The sequence below is a fragment of the Ostrinia nubilalis genome, chromosome 5, assembly GCF_963855985.1.
Source record: "Ostrinia nubilalis chromosome 5, ilOstNubi1.1, whole genome shotgun sequence".
Classification (NCBI taxonomy): Eukaryota; Metazoa; Arthropoda; class Insecta; order Lepidoptera; family Crambidae; genus Ostrinia; species Ostrinia nubilalis.
Window position 1 is genome coordinate 13718762 of NC_087092.1, and position 15474 is coordinate 13734235.

At 44.0% G+C, this 15474-nt stretch overlaps 1 protein-coding gene across 1 annotated transcript in view; it reads left to right on the plus strand.

Annotated features, from left to right (window-relative positions):
* The window catches only part of LOC135071987 (inositol hexakisphosphate and diphosphoinositol-pentakisphosphate kinase), a 34698-nt gene that overhangs the window by 5076 nt on the left and 14148 nt on the right, over positions 1-15474 (plus strand). Inside the window, exons 11-20 of the mRNA XM_063965899.1 lie at positions 2895-3035; positions 3670-3901; positions 4271-4479; positions 6154-6380; positions 6788-6924; positions 7533-7647; positions 13571-13698; positions 14221-14335; positions 14974-15051; positions 15146-15231. Of these exons, the coding sequence (XP_063821969.1) occupies positions 2895-3035; positions 3670-3901; positions 4271-4479; positions 6154-6380; positions 6788-6924; positions 7533-7647; positions 13571-13698; positions 14221-14335; positions 14974-15051; positions 15146-15231 (1468 nt within the window). The remainder of the gene's footprint in view (positions 1-2894; positions 3036-3669; positions 3902-4270; positions 4480-6153; positions 6381-6787; positions 6925-7532; positions 7648-13570; positions 13699-14220; positions 14336-14973; positions 15052-15145; positions 15232-15474) is intronic.

Genomic DNA, 15474 nt, shown 5'->3' on the forward strand with positions numbered 1-15474 from the left:
GATGGAGTACCAGCCCCGACGACGGTAACGCGCCGCCCGCGTACGGTAGCTCACCCACTGCCTTACTGCCATAGACACCAGCACATAAGGGCACACCCGCACATGCATGATGATATCCTCACACATATTGTAAACACTCGCACATGCACTCCTCAGGATCGTTATGAGTGTTTGAAAATGTTAATCTGCTCATACCACATTTGAATCCTGAAATGTATGAAAAAGTTTTTCTGTGACAGACAATATTCCACGCGGGCGAAGCCGCAGGCGGAAAGCTAGTTTCATTATAAAGCAAGGTGCAGATGGAGTACCAGCCCCGACGACGGTAACGCGCCGCCCGCGTACGGTAGCTCACCCACTGCCTTACTGCCATAGACACCAGCACATAAGGGCACACCCGCACATGCATGATGATATCCTCACACATATTGTAAACACTCGCACATGCACTCCTCAGGATCGTTATGAGTGTTTGAAAATGTTAATCTGCTCATACCACATTTGAATCCTGAAATGTATGAAAAAGTTTTTCTGTGACAGACAATATTCCACGCGGGCGAAGCCGCAGGCGGAAAGCTAGTTTCATTATAAAGCAAGGTGCAGATGGAGTACCAGCCCCGACGACGGTAACGCGCCGCCCGCGTACGGTAGCTCACCCACTGCCTTACTGCCATAGACACCAGCACATAAGGGCACACCCGCACATGCATGATGACATCCTCACACATATTGTAAACACTCGCACATGCATGAAGATATCCTCACACATATTGTAAACACTCGCACATGCACTCCTCAGCATCAACCGCAAGGTGCAGATGAAGTACTCCGACGACGGTAACGCGCCGCCCGCGTACGGTAGCACACCCACTGCCTTACTGCCATAGAGACACCAGCACATAAGGGCGCACTAGCACATGCATGATGATACCCTCACACATATTGTAAACACTCGCACATGCACTCCTCGGGATCACCCGCAAGGTGCAGACGAAGTACTCCGACGACGGTAACGCGCCGCCCGCGTACGGTAGCACACCCACTGCCTTACTGCCATAGAGACACCAGCACATAAGGGCGCACTAGCACATGCATGATGATACCCTCACACATATTGTAAACACTCGCACATGCACTCCTCGGGATCACCCGCAAGGTGCAGACGAAGTACTCCGACGACGGTAACGCGCCGCCCGCGTACGGTAGCAAACCCACTGCCTTACTGCTATAGAGACACCAGCACATAAGGGCACACTCGCACATGCATGATGATATCCTCACACATATTGTAAACACTCTCGCACATGTTCAACTTTTGCATTCCAATATATGTAGATCGTTTCATCCACGAAGACGCGGTCCACCAATTTTTGGTCGAGGGAAGCGCGGGGTGTGGGAGTTTGATAACACTCAAACATTATTATACCGATATTTAGCGTGTACCGATAACACTCAAACATTAGCGGAAGAATGGTGGGGCGCGTTTTCGTGGATAAAACGATCTATACCTACAGTTAAAATGAAGATTATGGATCTCGATGCGAAAATTTTTTTGAAGTACATGAGTACTTACAGGTTACAGATTGCGTTTCAGAAGCAGTTACGTGATCACATAATCCATGCTTACCTAACTTACTTACCCTTGTACACCTATGCACTCGGTCACGTAACACATGCTATCACATGCATATGCACTCGCAAACCTTTCAAACGCATGTTACTAGGGCACAAATCACTTTTCGTATCATAATTCTGCCAACAAGCATAATACCATCGCATATACCACATAGCCACATACAAGCACACATTCTGCAGAAAAACCAAAGTAGCACAAAACGATTTAATAAGTATTAAGTATCTTAATAAGATGGGAAAGCTTGCTGGATTCATGTCGCTTTTGCTGTGATATTTATTTATGTACATACCATATCATTTAACTACTTTAATGGAACTGTAAAATATAACTAACATATTTTTTAGAAAAAGTATGCATTTGATTACTTGCTATTAACAAGATGTAAACAGGACATACAAATCATACTCGGAGAATCGTAAAAAATAACAATAGAATATAAAAATGTTATAATAATTGGCGCCTATTTTTAATACGCTATTTATCGAGTTGTTTTTTTGTGATTAATCATTATAAATTAGCGAATGTGCGTTTTTGAACTAGCGGAAAACTGCATCGTTGAAATGCATGCCAAAGTCAACCTAACGGTGCTATGAAACTATACTCGGCGCAAAGACTCGTGGCAGGTGGGGTCATAAGTAATTTTTGAGACAAAGATGCACACTCGCCATTATTTTATTATAAACAACTTTATGCCCGCCTATGTATGACGACACCTACATATAACCAGTGCGAGTGCGGGAGAAAATGTAATATGTCCTGTTTTATTATTACACTGCCTGCCAGGAGTCTTTGCGCCGAGTATAATACAGTTCATCATCATCTCAGCCATAGGACGTCCACTGCTGAATATAGGCCTCCCCCAATGCTTTCCATGTTGCTTGGTTGGTAGCGGCCTGCGTCCAGCGTCTTCCGATGTCGTCGGTCCACCTTGTGGGTGGACGTCCCACGCGGCGTTTTCCGGTACGCGGCCTCCACTCCAGAACCTTGCTGCCCCATCGGCCGTCAGTTCTGCGTACTATGTGCCCTGCCCATTGCCACTTTAGCTTGCTAATCCGTCGGGCTATGTCAGCGACTTTAGTTCGTTTACGGATTTCCTCATTTCTGATTCGATCTCGTAAAGAAACACCGAGCATAGCCCTCTCCATAGCACGCTGTGCAACTTTGAGTTTCTGTATAAAGCCTAGGGCACGTTTCCGAACCATAAGTCAACACTGGTAACACAAATTGGTTGTTGAATGAAAATCGTTTGCAATTGCAGTAGGCTGCGCGGGCGACCCGTCTCTGGTTCTGATCCTGAAGTGGGGCGGCGAGCTGACGCCGGCCGGCCGCATCCAGGCCGAGGAGCTGGGCCGCATGTTCCGCTGCATGTATCCAGGCGGCCAGGGGCGCCACATCCCAGGTACACACAATATTATAAATACAGGTTGTCTGGAAATTAGTGGCGGAGCCGTTAAGGGGATTTAGTCTAGGGTTATTCTGACAGATATTACTATGAGACCTACCGTCCTTATTTATGTTTTTGTTTTGCAGTTTGTGTATAAAAAATGACAGTTACGAAGATTTACCAATTAATATCACTTATTTAGAATTATCTTTGTTGCAAAACAAAACAAAGTAGGCCAAAATCTAATTTTTTTAGGATTTATTACTATTTAAAAATTTTTGGTTACACTCTTTAAGTAGGAATATCTTTGAAAGGGTTAAATAAGGACTACCCACTCATTCCCACTAATTACCAGTCACCCTGTAGATCTGGTTCAGACACGCGATAACCGCGCGGTTTTTGGGTGGTTCTCATTAGCGCTGAGGCGGTGACCGTGCGGTTACCGTTTGACGCAAATAAGTCTGAACCAGGCTTTACTGTGCAAGCGAGACCCATGCATGGGTCTCTAAATTCATCACATGAAAACAAAGTCTAATACGTCGTTTTCTAATATTTACAGAATAGAAGTATGGGCAAAATTACCATACGTCATAGTCTGGTTCTTATATCAATACCTATTTAAGATATTTATCCAACTGTTTCTCTCCAGGCGAAGGCGGCACCCAAGGCCTCGGTCTGCTCAGACTACATTCAACGTTCCGTCACGACCTCAAGATCTACGCGTCAGATGAAGGTCGCGTACAGATGACTGCTGCAGCCTTCGCCAAAGGGCTGTTGGCGTTGGAGGGCGAGCTCACGCCTATACTGGTGCAGATGGTCAAGTCAGCTAACACGAATGGGCTACTGGATAACGATTGTGATTCTTCTAAGGTGCAGAATATGTAAGAAGCCGTGAATTGTTGTCACTATCAACCTATTGTTTACTTGATATAAGCAGGATTATTGTTTATTCAATGCCTGATACACAGAATTAAATTAGAGTTTACTGGCTACAGGGTGACCACGCGGTTAAATGTCTTTCGACGTGAGCCGTTGGGAAAAACATGTGTGTTACAAAAATCCCCACATACGTTCATAGGTGTATGATATGACCCGCCTTTTTAACGAAGACTTTTGTACTTTTATGCGTCTGCATTTTATCCCCACGGCCAAGGTTCGTGTGGGTTGCAACGATCTCCACAGGCTGAGTTTTGATGAGAAGAGATATCGTACTCTAATGAAGTCTAATGTGTCCACATTCTTATCTCCAGGGCCAAAGCTCGTCTCCACGAGGTCATGCAAGTAGACCGGGAGTTCACGGAACAAGACCGCGCGCGTATCAACCCTTGCGAGTCGCTCAGTATCGCGGCGGCGGCCGACTTCGTCAAGAACCCGGCGCGGTGCTGCGCTCACGTCCACACGCTTATACAGAGCCTCGTGCGCATCGTGCTGGTCAAGAAGGACGACCCCAAGACCAAGGGTACGCGATAATGAAACTTAAGAAGCTGTAGTTAAGTGTGCTTTTAGCGTAGAGCCAAATAGTTAAGGTATGGCGGCCGACTTCGTCAAGAACCCGGCGCGGTGCTGCGCGCACGTCCACACGCTCATACAGAGCCTCGTGCGCATCGTGCTGGTCAAGAAGGATGACCCCAAGACCAAGGGTACGCGATAATGGAACCTAAGTAACTGTTGTTAAGTTTGCGTTTAGTGTGGAGCCAAATGGCGGTAGACTTCGTCAAGAACCCGGCGCGGTGCTGCGCGCACGTCCACACGCTCATACAGAGCCTCGTGCGCATCGTGCTGGTCAAGAAGGATGACCCCAAGACCAAGGGTATGCGATATTAGAACCTATGTAGCTGTAGTTAAGTGTGCTTTTAGCGTAGAGTCAAATAGTTAAGGTATTGCGGCTGTCTTCGTCAAGAAACCGGCGCGGTGCTGCGCTCATGTCCACACGCTCATACAGAGCCTCGTGCGCATCGTGCTGGTCAAGAAGGATGACCCTAAGACCAAGGGTACGCGATAATGAAACTTAAGTAGCTGGAGTTAAGTGTGCTTTTAGCGTAGAGTCAAATAGTTAAGGTATTGCGGCCGACTTCGTCAAGAACCCGGCGCGGTGCTGCGCGCACGTCCACACGCTCATACAGAGCCTCGTGCGCATCGTGCTGGTCAAGAAGGATGACCCCAAGACCAAGGGTATGCGATAGTGAAACTTAAGTAGCTGGAGTTAAGTGTGCTTTTAGCGTAGAGTCAAATAGTTAAGGTATTGCGGCTGTCTTCGTCAAGAACCCGGCGCGGTGCTGCGCTCATGTCCACACGCTCATACAGAGCCTCGTGCGCATCGTGCTGGTCAAGAAGGATGACCCTAAGACCAAGGGTACGCGATAATGAAACTTAAGTAGCTGGAGTTAAGTGTGCTTTTAGCGTAGAGTCAAATAGTTAAGGTATTGCGGCCGACTTCGTCAAGAACCCGGCGCGGTGCTGCGCGCACGTCCACACGCTCATACAGAGCCTCGTGCGCATCGTGCTCGTTAAAAAGGATGACCCCAAGACCAAGGGTATGCGATATTAGAACCTAAGTAAGTAGCTGTAGTTAAGTTTGCATTTAGTCAAATAATGTATTGCGGCCGACTTCGTCAAGAACCCGGCGCGGTGCTGCGCGCACGTCCACACGCTCATACAGAGCCTCGTGCGCATCGTGCTGGTCAAGAAGGATGACCCCAAACCAAGGGTACGCGATCTGAAAACATTGTTCGTTCCTTTCAGCCAAGTGACGTCCACTGCTGGACAAAGGCCTCCCCCAAGGATTTTCACAATGACCGGTCCTGCGCAGCCCACATCTACTTAGGGGGAGGCATGCCACAGCCCACGTCTTCCGGCCTGTGGTTACCATTCGACAACTTTCTGCCCCAGCTCTACGAACTATGTGCCCCGCCCCGCCCGTGCCAGTTAAGTTTGGAAATTTTAAGATCACACGCCTTGAAAACATAAATTCTTGGTTACTTTAATTTTGCTTACTATATTTATTGTTTTTAATTTTGAAATCAATTGTTCTTTTCAGAAATGTGCTCTGAAATTGTTATTAAAGAGTACTTTACCTATGATAGACTATGGCAAGTGTTTAAACTCATTTTACAACATATTCATTACTTTCCAGACTCAATCCTCTACCACGGCGAGACGTGGGAGCTGATGGGGCGTCGTTGGGGCAAGATCGAGAAGGACTTCTGTACTAAGAACAAGACGTACGACATCTCCAAGATCCCAGACATCTACGACTGCATCAAGTACGATCTGCAGCACAACCAACACACGTTACAGTTTGACCAGGCGGAAGAGCTGTATATGTATGCCAAGTACTTGGCTGATATCGTTATACCGCAGGTCAGTACAATACTCATATTGATTGATATTGAATTCCTTTATGTGCATAAAGGCAATTATCAATGCTCTTAGCATTGGTTGGTTCCACTTTGATTGGTTAGCACTCACGTGAACCACCGTGACATAGCTTGGCCGATTTATCGACTTATATTTTCAGGACATACCCATTGATTATATTCATTTGCGATCCTTACATCTGAAAATGCTGAGGTAGTGTAGTATAAAAAAATATGTTGTGCAACAAGGACAACCCGTTTCAACTCTCTAAATTGATTAACAAATATGCAGGTATTCCTTTTGACTAAATGCACAAATTTTTAGAAAATACATTTGTATAAATAAAGTATGTGTCCACTTTAAAATCCCTATGAAGAGCAGGTTAAAGAACTTTCATTCTTATTGTCCAGGAATACGGTCTAACAATGCAAGAGAAGCTGACAATCGGCCAAGGCATTTGCACGCCTCTTCTGAAGAAGATACGCGCGGATTTGCAGAGGAACATCGAGGAGTCTGGAGAGGAGACCGTCAACAGATTGAACCCCAGGTTAGTCGATAATAAGTTCAGTATAATATAGTCGATGTTTGTTTGTGTCTAGTTATTGCTTCAATTGTGATTTTAAGAGTTCATTTTGTTTCACTATCATCAATCATAACCATTTATTATTCAATAGACTCATTAAACATTTCGTTGACGCATATCGATGTGTACACGATTCAGTTATATTTTCAATATAATCTACTTTGCAGGAGCAGATGTACCTGCGAAGATTTTAGTCGACAAATTAACACTCATAATAACAAACCGATAAATTGAAGTTCTTTATTAGTATGTAGGTCCTTTTCATTGGACTTTACATAAGTCCCAAATCATAAAATGCTGTCGTCTATAAAGTATGTAGGTCCTTTACTTTCACTGAACCTTACACAAGACCCAAGTCATAAAAAGTTGTCGTTATTAACGTGCGCTGTCATTAACGTAACGTAATAAACTTGCACGTGATTTGCACAATTTGCATTTCGTCTGGTAGTACATATTTGATACACATGAGTAAATTCTCTTTACATCAAGTCACAAACAAAACAATATTATAGTTCATATTGTAAAGTAAAGAAAGCCTAATATACAGCTGACAGTTGTCCTCGCTGCGGCAGGTACAGCCACGGCGTGTCCAGCCCCGGCCGCCACGTGCGCACGCGCCTTTACTTCACCAGCGAGTCCCACGTGCACTCGCTGCTCACCGTGCTGCGCTTCGGCGGGCTGCTGGACGTAAGCGACATGCGACCTTAACGCCGAGCAGTAAGGTGCATGGACGGTAGCGGCGTGGCCAGCCCCGGCCGCCACGTGCGCACGCGCCTTTACTTCACCAGCGAGTCCCACGTGCACTCGCTGCTCACCGTGCTGCGCTTCGGCTGGCTGCTGGATGTAAGCGACATGCGATCTTAACGCCGAGCAGTAAGGTGCACTGGCAAGCGCGTCTAAGGGATAAAAGACCTCAATAATTCACAGGCGGGCCGGCAATTGCTTGGTAAGCTCGTTACTTCACCAGCGAGAGCCACGTGCATTCACTGCTTACTGTACTGCGCTTCGGCGGGCTGCTGGATGTAAGCGACATGCGACCTTAACGCTGAGCAGTAAGGTGCACTGGCAAGCGCGTCTAAGGGATAAACGACCTTATCGATGTGTGCGAGGCGGGACAACAATTCCTTGGTAGGTTCTCTACTTCACCAGCGAGTCCCACGTGCACTCGCTGCTCACCGTGCTGCGCTTCGGCGGGCTGCTGGACGTAAGCGACATGCGACCTTAACGCCGAGCAGTAAGGTGCATGGACGGTCGCGGCGTGGCCAGCCCCGGCCGCCACGTGCACGCGCCTCTACTTCACCAGCGAGTCCCACGTGCACTCGCTGCTCACCGTGCTGCGCTTCGGCGGGCTGCTGGACGTAAGCGACATGCGACCTTAACGCCGAGCAGTAAGGTGCATGGACGGTAGCGGCGTGGCCAGCCCCGGCCGCCACGTGCACGCGCCTCTACTTCACCAGCGAGTCCCACGTGCACTCGCTGCTCACCGTGCTGCGCTTCGGCGGGCTGCTGGACGTAAGCGACATGCGACCTTAACGCCGAGCAGTAAGGTGCATGGACGGTAGCGGCGTGGCCAGCCCCGGCCGCCACGTGCACGCGCCTCTACTTCACCAGCGAGTCCCACGTGCACTCGCTGCTCACCGTGCTGCGCTTCGGCGGGCTGCTGGACGTAAGCGACATGCGACCTTAACGCCGAGCAGTAAGGTGCATGGACGGTCGCGGCGTGGCCAGCCCCGGCCGCCACGTGCACGCGCCTCTACTTCACCAGCGAGTCCCACGTGCACTCGCTGCTCACCGTGCTGCGCTTCGGCGGGCTGCTGGACGTAAGCGACATGCGACCTTAACGCCGAGCAGTAAGGTGCATGGACGGTAGCGGCGTGGCCAGCCCCGGCCGCCACGTGCGCACGCGCCTCTACTTCACCAGCGAGTCCCTCGTGCACTCGCTGCTCACCGTGCTGCGCTTCGGCGGGCTGCTTAAGGCCAAGCATTAAGGTGCACTGGCAAGCGCGTCTAAGAGCGTCGCTTGCCTCTCTAACTGACGTAACTGACATTTAGCAAGATTTTCAGGCGATTAGACAGATCGATTCGTCTTGCGAAATTAATTAAGATGGTGTAGATAACTCAGTTTCGAAAAAAATGACAGATACGTCAGTTAGAGAGGCAAGCGACAAGAGATAAGGGACCTAATTAACGAGTGAGAGGCGGGCAGACAAACCTTGGTAGGTAAGGTCTCACAGGCGGGCCGGCAATTCCTTGGTAAGCTCGTTACTTCACATGCGAGAGACACGTGCACTCACTGCTCACCGTGCTGCGCTTCGGTGGACTATTGGATGTAAGCGAAGGATATGCGACCTTAACGCTGAGCATTACGGTAGATTGTTCAGCGCGTCTAAAGGAAAAGCGACCTTAACGACGTGTGAAAGGTACCAGGCTCGCTACTTCACTAGCGAGAGCCGATGCTGCGCTTCGGCGGGCTGCTTGACGTAAGGGATATGCGACCTTAAGGCTTGGTATTTCTTCTAAAGTAGGTATTTCGCGCTGTCAATATCTGCGCGCGCAATTCTTCGCCGAAGACAGCGCGCCAAAGAGCTCCCGCCACAATTTCCAGCTACACAGTATAGAAATACGCAGTTGGTTAGGTTAGGTTGTCTTCCTTCCCTTCAAGCGTCACACTCACAACACTTTCTAATACAAATCATATCCAAGTGATACAAATTAAAACACCTTTCAGACTTTTTGGGAATATATTCTAGAATCGAATAAATATAAAATATAACTGCAGAAGTAAACACGGTTCAAAGTGGCCGTGGCGTCGCCCGACCTGCTGGAAGTTCTGCGCCGGCTTAAAGAATTTCAAGATTACGTCACCCGACCTATGATCGGTATCGGCACTTGGGAGCTTGAGCGATTGGAAAAACATTTTATGATAAGTTACTCTTAGTAGCGATTATTTAGAGCTTGGATAATACATTTTAGTTGTTGCAATTCACGAAGCTTTGCATGTGGTTAATAACATTAATCAGTACACGCATCAATTTTGTTCAGTCTCTTTGTTTATTAATAAATAAAAATATCATACTAAAATTGCAGAAACATATTTGTTTGTATTGGTCTGGGTGTTTTCTTTCTATAATATGTAGGGGAGAGTTCGGTATATTGTACCGCCGGGTAAATTGTACCACCCTCATATTTCGTAAAGTATTTATTGAATGTCTGTAATTGCAACACTTAGCGATACACAACTAAATTCAATTAATATCGGCCATGTGGTTTTTGCCGTGACAACGAACACGTGTGTTTTATTTTGAAAAGTATTTTTTCATTGTTTTCAAGTAACTTTTGACAATGCATGTTTAGTTTGTAATTTTGTTAAATTTAATCACAGGGTGTTTCTAATATATTATTTAGAAGTGTAAATTAGTGTGGATTACAATTATTTGAAACATTTTTCGGTATTTACAAGCTATATTTTTTACCGATTTTTTAAAAGCACTATCACCTAGTCGGCTAAATTGTACCACATCAAGTTGTATGGAACTTTACCAAAGGATTTTGAAATTTTTTTTAGTAAATTATATTTTGAAGTTATAATAGCGTAGTTATGTTTGACTGACAATAAATGAAAGCAAAAGACTGGCAAAGTAGATTAGGTACAAGTGTGCGTTACGATAATTGGAATTACAAAACTTTTACTCAAAATCGTGATAACGTGTAAAACAATATCGATTGTCTATGTTATTAACTACTGTTCCTTTTCGTTACCTAATTTGTTAAGAATGTATCGTATAATATTTTGCTATAGTTTTTTCATAGGCTTGAAATTTATTGAAATCCAATTTAGTAACCCTGTGGTACAAATTATCGAACCGGTTGGCTAAATTGGACCGAAGCTCTGAACTCGTATTTTGTTGATTTGTGCTAAATATGCAACAATTATGTTGATTAATACCTATGAAATAGTAAGTTGAATAATTTCTCTTTAATTATATACCATGAACATTAGCAAAAACAAAAGAAAACTATGTGTAAAATGGGATTGAAAAAAACTGGTCCAAATTACCGGACTCTCCCTTATGACGTATGTACGGGGTTCTGTATCGAAAATTACTATGAGCATCACACGCGGTTACCTGCGTACCTCTGTGCACTCATGGGAGCAGAGGTCCCTAGAGTTTGACTTTGAGCTTTGTTTATAGTCATTACGAAGCAGACTGATGGGAAACTGCACTGTCTTGAATTCGAAAGGGTAATTTGACGGTATTAGGGGAATTCTAGGAATAAATACAGAGTCTCCTCATTGCGATTGAGACATTTCAATTTGAGATTTCACTTGACATTGAACACAATCTGACATCAAAGGCACTAAGTATTGATATCAACTTCGAAGAAAATGACTGCCAAAATTACTTTCTACCCGTTCCACACGTCTTTCATGAATTATATTAATGAATTATATTAAGCTAAATTTCAAGTAGATCGAACCAAGGAATCACTTTGTCCCATACAAACTTTGCCCCCTTTTTTCACCCCCTTCATTTCATGACCCCATTTTGGGAAATCTTTTCTTATGAGATGCCTACGTCATACAAAGAACACACCTTCCAACTTTCAGGTCTCTACGATATCCGTCAGTCATTTAGGACAAAGCATTTTTATTAGTTGTCCAATACTCTATCGTTCCAGGTATGTCATTGACAGGAGGGCGCTACTATCTTAATGGGTTATTCATTAGTCCCAACTTTATGCCACTTGACATTTCAGAATCGTTTGACTTTAGATACCTAAGCGATTTGATATTCGGAGTCTTTGAATGAAATCAAGTTCTGAAATAACTTGAGGTGTTCTACCCGATCAAGCTTTTCATTGGAGGACAGTTAAATAGTTTTATTATTAGTTTCTTCTCTAAGTCTTAATTTGTCAGATTAGGTAAAGGCTCCATGAGAGCAAAATTTAGCTTTATAATATTTTTTAATTTTTTTCTTGGAATATTTGACGCCTTGTAATCTCTCGTTAATATAGGTCCACACAAATAAAGAATGTTTGACTTCGACTTTAATAATTATGCTCTTACATAATTATAAATAAACTAGCTTTCCGCCCGCCGCTTCGCCCGCGTGGAATTTTTCGGTTTTTATATAACCTATTACACTCAGATATAATGTGGCTATCTATTGGTGAAAGATTTTTTAAAATCGGTTCAGTAGATCCCGAGATTACCCCTTACAATTTAAAAAATATACAAACACACAAACTTTACCTCTTTATAATATTAGATATAGATAGGTAATTTGAAACCCTATTTTGTTTTATTCTTTTTTTTTATTTTAAATATTTCACAATCCAAACTTCAATCCAAAATATTTACTGTAAGTAAATGCTAAATAGTAAATATTAGTTTGGATTGTGAAATATCCTACTAATATTATAAAGGCGAAAGTTTGGATGTCTGGATGTCATGATGTCTGGATGTTTGTTACTCTTTCACGCAAAAACTGATTTCTGTTAAACATTTCATGTAAAATTTGTCCAGTTATAACTCTATTTACATCTGCATCTGTAAGCAAGGATGAAGGATGTTCTCCAGCCCAGATGCCGAGTAAACAGAATCGTCTTTCAGTGACGTGCAGCTGCCCCTATATTTGACCCACTGACCTAATTTTTTATTATTTATTTTGTAAGTGTGCTCTTCTAAAGAGTGTAAGTCGATTGTATGTAGGTAGGTACTATTAAAATGTAATTTTAACTCATTGCTTTAGTCTCATATTTGAGGAATGTACTATGTATCATGAGTAGAGTCTTAGTTTAAAAGGATGCCAACGATTTAAATTTCAATAGGTAGACAAAATTCATAATTCTTAATTATCAAAAATTTTAGCTTTCTCCAGTAACACTGATATTATTATACTGTGACTCATCAAAGTCATCATTGTCAAAAATATTGACAAATTGCGAACTGTCACGTGCATAAAACTGACACGCGTCCGACCTCCGTAAGCGCCACCGCGCGACTGATTGAGATTGTCCAAGCCGTAATGGGCGATTTTTTCCACATTTTTTAACATAGTAACTGAATAAGACGCAATATAAAAATTTCATCCGTTAAAAGCCCTCAAGTTATTTCTGAACTTTAGTTTAGTAAAAGATTCAGAATCTCAAATCGCTTATTTTAAAAATAAAACCATAAATAGAAAACGAATAGAGGTAACTTTGGGAATTTATTCTATCGAGTCAACTTCATCAAATCGTGTTTCCATCCGTTAATAGCCCTAGAAAATATCCTCAACTATGCCCAAAAAAAATCTTAGCCTTTAATTTTACTGTTTAGTACCTCAAAAATGAAAAATGAAAACCTCATTTTCGCCATTTTCTCTGCTACCCGGCCTTAACGCTGAGTAGGCGGGTTGATCGCTGAGGGTATTTAAGGAATAAGCGACCTTAATGACATGTGAGAGGTGGGGTTGTTGCTAATGTAACTTTAACGACAAGCAAGAGGCAAGGTCAAGTAATAAAGAACCTTAAAGACAAACTGATGAGCATTCAATTAAAATTTTTCATTTATATTGTTGTGGAAGGCTTTTTTAATCTATTATTTTGATAATGTTTATGTTTGCAGGTTCTAAAAGATGAGCAATGGCGTCGCGCGATGGAGTACGTGTCTATGGTTTCCGAGCTCAACTACATGTCGCAGATCGTCGTTATGTTGTATGAAGACCCCACGAAAGATCCTTGCTCAGAAGAAAGGTAATGTATTTTCACAATGCTGAATGAAATAGGACCTAGAATTCTTTGAAACATATGAAGCCGAATTTATTATTTGCCGAACTGTCATTAAAAAGTGTTGCCCCTGCTATATAATTTCGTCCTTAGCTACTTAAGCGTGAGGGACTCTGACAAGAAAACTTATTTGTCTGGGTCCCATGGATCAGTCTACCCCCTTGGCTCAGATACTGGGCACATCAAAGTGTATCTTCTAAAGCCCGGTCCGTGAGCACGTAGAATTTTGTCCAATAACCCCTAGCTACCCATCCTTATCGCTCGCGCGTAATTATATTGCTGCCGCGACTGTGCGACTGGCACCCGCAGTGAGTGTGCGAGCGCGACAAAATTCTACGTGCTCACGGACCAGACTATATCTTTGATTACAAAGTGTAGTAATTTTAAAGACACCAAAGGAATTCAACCTCAAGCGCTGCATCGTAATTTTATCACTTCGTCTACAATATTGCCGGAGTCTATTGGCATTAACTATGGCATTGATCGCAGGTTTCACGTGGAGCTGCACTTCAGCCCGGGCGTGAACTGCTGCGTGCAGAAGAACCTGCCGCCCGGGCCCGGCTTCCGCCCGCACAGCCGCAACCACTCCACCACCAACAACTCGGTACGTTCAGAGTAAATACAAATGAGTAGGTCATCTTCATAGAAACGCACGGGCGCGGTTTGTATGTGAGCGCGCCAACACGTATGCGGCGCGCACGCACACACTGACAAAATTTAGCGGGGATTAGCGGGGAGCCAGTTGTGGTTGCGCCGAATTTTGTCAGTGTCTGCGTGCGCGCCGCATACGTATATTGGCGCGGTCACATACAAACCGCGCTCGGTGCGTTTCTATGAAGATGATCTACTCATTTGTATTTACTCTGGTACGTTGAAGCGTTATTTGTCTAAGGGGGTGCCACTTGATATTGAACCTTATTCCTATTTCATAGGGCTGAAAACCAATAAAACATTTGTACACGCTTTGTCTACGTGTTAAAGCTGCAAAATAACGGATGCGAGCGAATATAATATGAGGATTGATACGATTTGACAGCTACGACGCGAAGTAGCGCCGTGCTAAGACGATATTTGACCTTTAATCGAATGAATAATTTCGTTTTCATCTTGTGGTTGCCAATCGTGACTACTATGCAGTGACACTAACTGCTTGCGGTCACATTTAGTGGCGGCATATTATTGTGGCTTCGGCTCTCGGGTTTTTTTTTATATTGATAATAATCTTTCTTAATGTTTCAACAGAGCTCATCAGACGAAGTCAAATGTATAGAAGAAGAAAGCGAAGATGACCAAATGGCAAGCCAGGAGACCTTACAGCCAGTAAGAAGAACATTTTATGAATTAATCGCTTTTTAACATAGGTGTTACTTTATCGATACTAAGTATATCTAAATATTACGATTCCGTTTTACAGGACAATCCTGACGAGCTGGACAGTACATTTTCACCCAAGAAGGTTTCCAAGTCGAAAATAAGGCCTTCGGATCCTATACCAATTTGGTAAGTTATTTTGTTATTCACAGCTATAGCAAAATGTGAAATGAATGGCTTCACAGCGTGTGGAGGGTCTAGTAAAGTGTCAGCAGTTAGATAAATCGATTAGAACTGGCCGTGTCACTGCCTTGAGTTGTAAGAAAAACAGTTTCTGGTCAGGTCAGATAAAGTAACAGTTTTGAGTGTGAAGTGGTGGGTTGAACACATTTTTATTCTTAGCTTGTTTAATAAAATGGTACCTTATAAGTT